Source organism: Thermobia domestica, chromosome 7 (genome assembly GCF_964235325.1).
Source record: "Thermobia domestica chromosome 7, izTheDome1.hap1.1, whole genome shotgun sequence".
NCBI lineage: Eukaryota > Metazoa > Arthropoda > Insecta > Zygentoma > Lepismatidae > Thermobia > Thermobia domestica.
In genome coordinates this window covers 155,216,621-155,218,128 of record NC_137460.1, presented here as the reverse complement: position 1 = coordinate 155,218,128, position 1,508 = coordinate 155,216,621, and the positions used below count along the sequence as shown (strand labels likewise).

The 1,508-nt window shown below is 42.3% G+C and overlaps 1 protein-coding gene across 1 annotated transcript; it reads left to right on the top strand.

The window, feature by feature from the left end:
- Positions 1-252: 252 nt before the first annotated feature.
- LOC145689373 (uncharacterized) lies at positions 253-921 on the top strand. Its single transcript, XM_081763528.1, has one exon. The coding sequence runs from the start codon at positions 253-255 to the stop codon at positions 919-921; it is 669 nt and encodes a 222-aa protein (XP_081619654.1).
- Positions 922-1,508: the final 587 nt, after the last annotated feature.

The window sequence follows — 1,508 nt, the reverse complement described above, 5'->3', positions numbered from 1 at the left end:
ACAGTACTATCGGGAGAAACAGAGAAGGTTTTGGTGAATAGGTTAGTGCATTTCGAAAACAGAGGATTAGGACTTACACCCTTGCAAGTAAAACGTGCTGCTTTTGATGTGGATGTGGCCCGTGGAGTTCGGCACCCATAGATTCCAGATGTGAAGATAGCTGGTGATGACTGGTTCAAAGCCTTTATAAAAAGTCACCCAAACATAAGTTTGAGGAAACCAGAAGGACTATCGAGGGTTAGAGCTGCAGATATGAATGAAGAAGAAGTGAAGAACTACTTTAGAATTCTGAAAGTTGTAATGAATGACTTTAATTTGTTTGATAAACCTCAATGCATATACAACATGGATGAGACAGGGATTCCCTTGAATAACAGACCCATGAAAATAGTGAGTCAAAAAGGAAAGCGTGAGATCGTGTCACTAACCAACGTTGAAAAAGGGGAAAACGTGACAGTCTCTGCTTGTTGCAATGCTTCTGGCTCTTACATTCCACCGATGATCATTTTCAAAGGTATCAGAATGCGCCCGGAATTCAATGATGGTTTGCCACATTGCACAGTTGTGGAGTTGAGCGAGTCTGGTTACATCAACAAAAGGCTTTTCCTTAAGTGGTTGGAACATTTTTGTACATACAAAACTTCTGGTAAAGTTCTGCTTATACTGGACAATCATGGAAGCCACACCAATTTCAATGCCTTGAAATTCTGCCAGGAGAATGAGATCGAGCTCGTGCGTTTACCACCTCATAGTAGGCACGTTCTTCAACCTTTAGATAGAACTTTGTTCAAGTCTCTGAAGGCACACTACCACAGGAAAGCAACAAACTGGCAACATCGCCATCCCAACGAGGCTCTGTCGAAGCTCAGATTTAATCCTCTCTTTTGCGAGACTTGGAACGAGGCAGCTTCTTTTGACTGAGCCATAAAAGGTTTTGCGTGTACTGGAATCATGCTCTTTTCGGACGACATTGTTCCAAAGTCCAAATTTGCTCCTTTCCTCCTCTTCGTATCGTCTTCGGAAGAAAAAAGTCAGTCTAGGAACAACACTGAAACTAATGACATTTGTGCACCAGGAACATCGAAAATTGATGACTTACCTACATCACAAGATCAAGATAGACCCACTATCATCTCACCTACACCAAATACCTCAGGTTCTCCTATGCCACAAGGCGAAGACAAACCTACCATTCTCTTACCTACACCAAAACTCTCCGATTCTCCGGAAAATGCTTTGGTTCGTAACATCCTCAAAACTCCTCAGAAGAAAACTTCTACACGTAAAAGAAAACTCCTAACCTCGCTCCATCTTACAAGCAACGCTCACGTTGTTGAAGTACAGGCTAAGAAATTCTGAGTTGTTAACCGGCCTACTCCAGGAAAGAAGCTTCAAGTTGCAAAACAGCCGCAAAGAAGCAGGGCATTAACTCCAACAAATGAGGATAGGTCTATATATGGCTTTTGCCAGTTGAGCTATTATAGTGAAGAGTCCGTCATGAAAAGCGA

Excerpts from the sequence above, each read along its gene's own strand:
- LOC145689373 (XM_081763528.1), top strand. The coding sequence starts at position 253 with ATGAATGAAGAAGAAGTGAAGAACTACTTTAGAATTCTGAAAGTTGTA.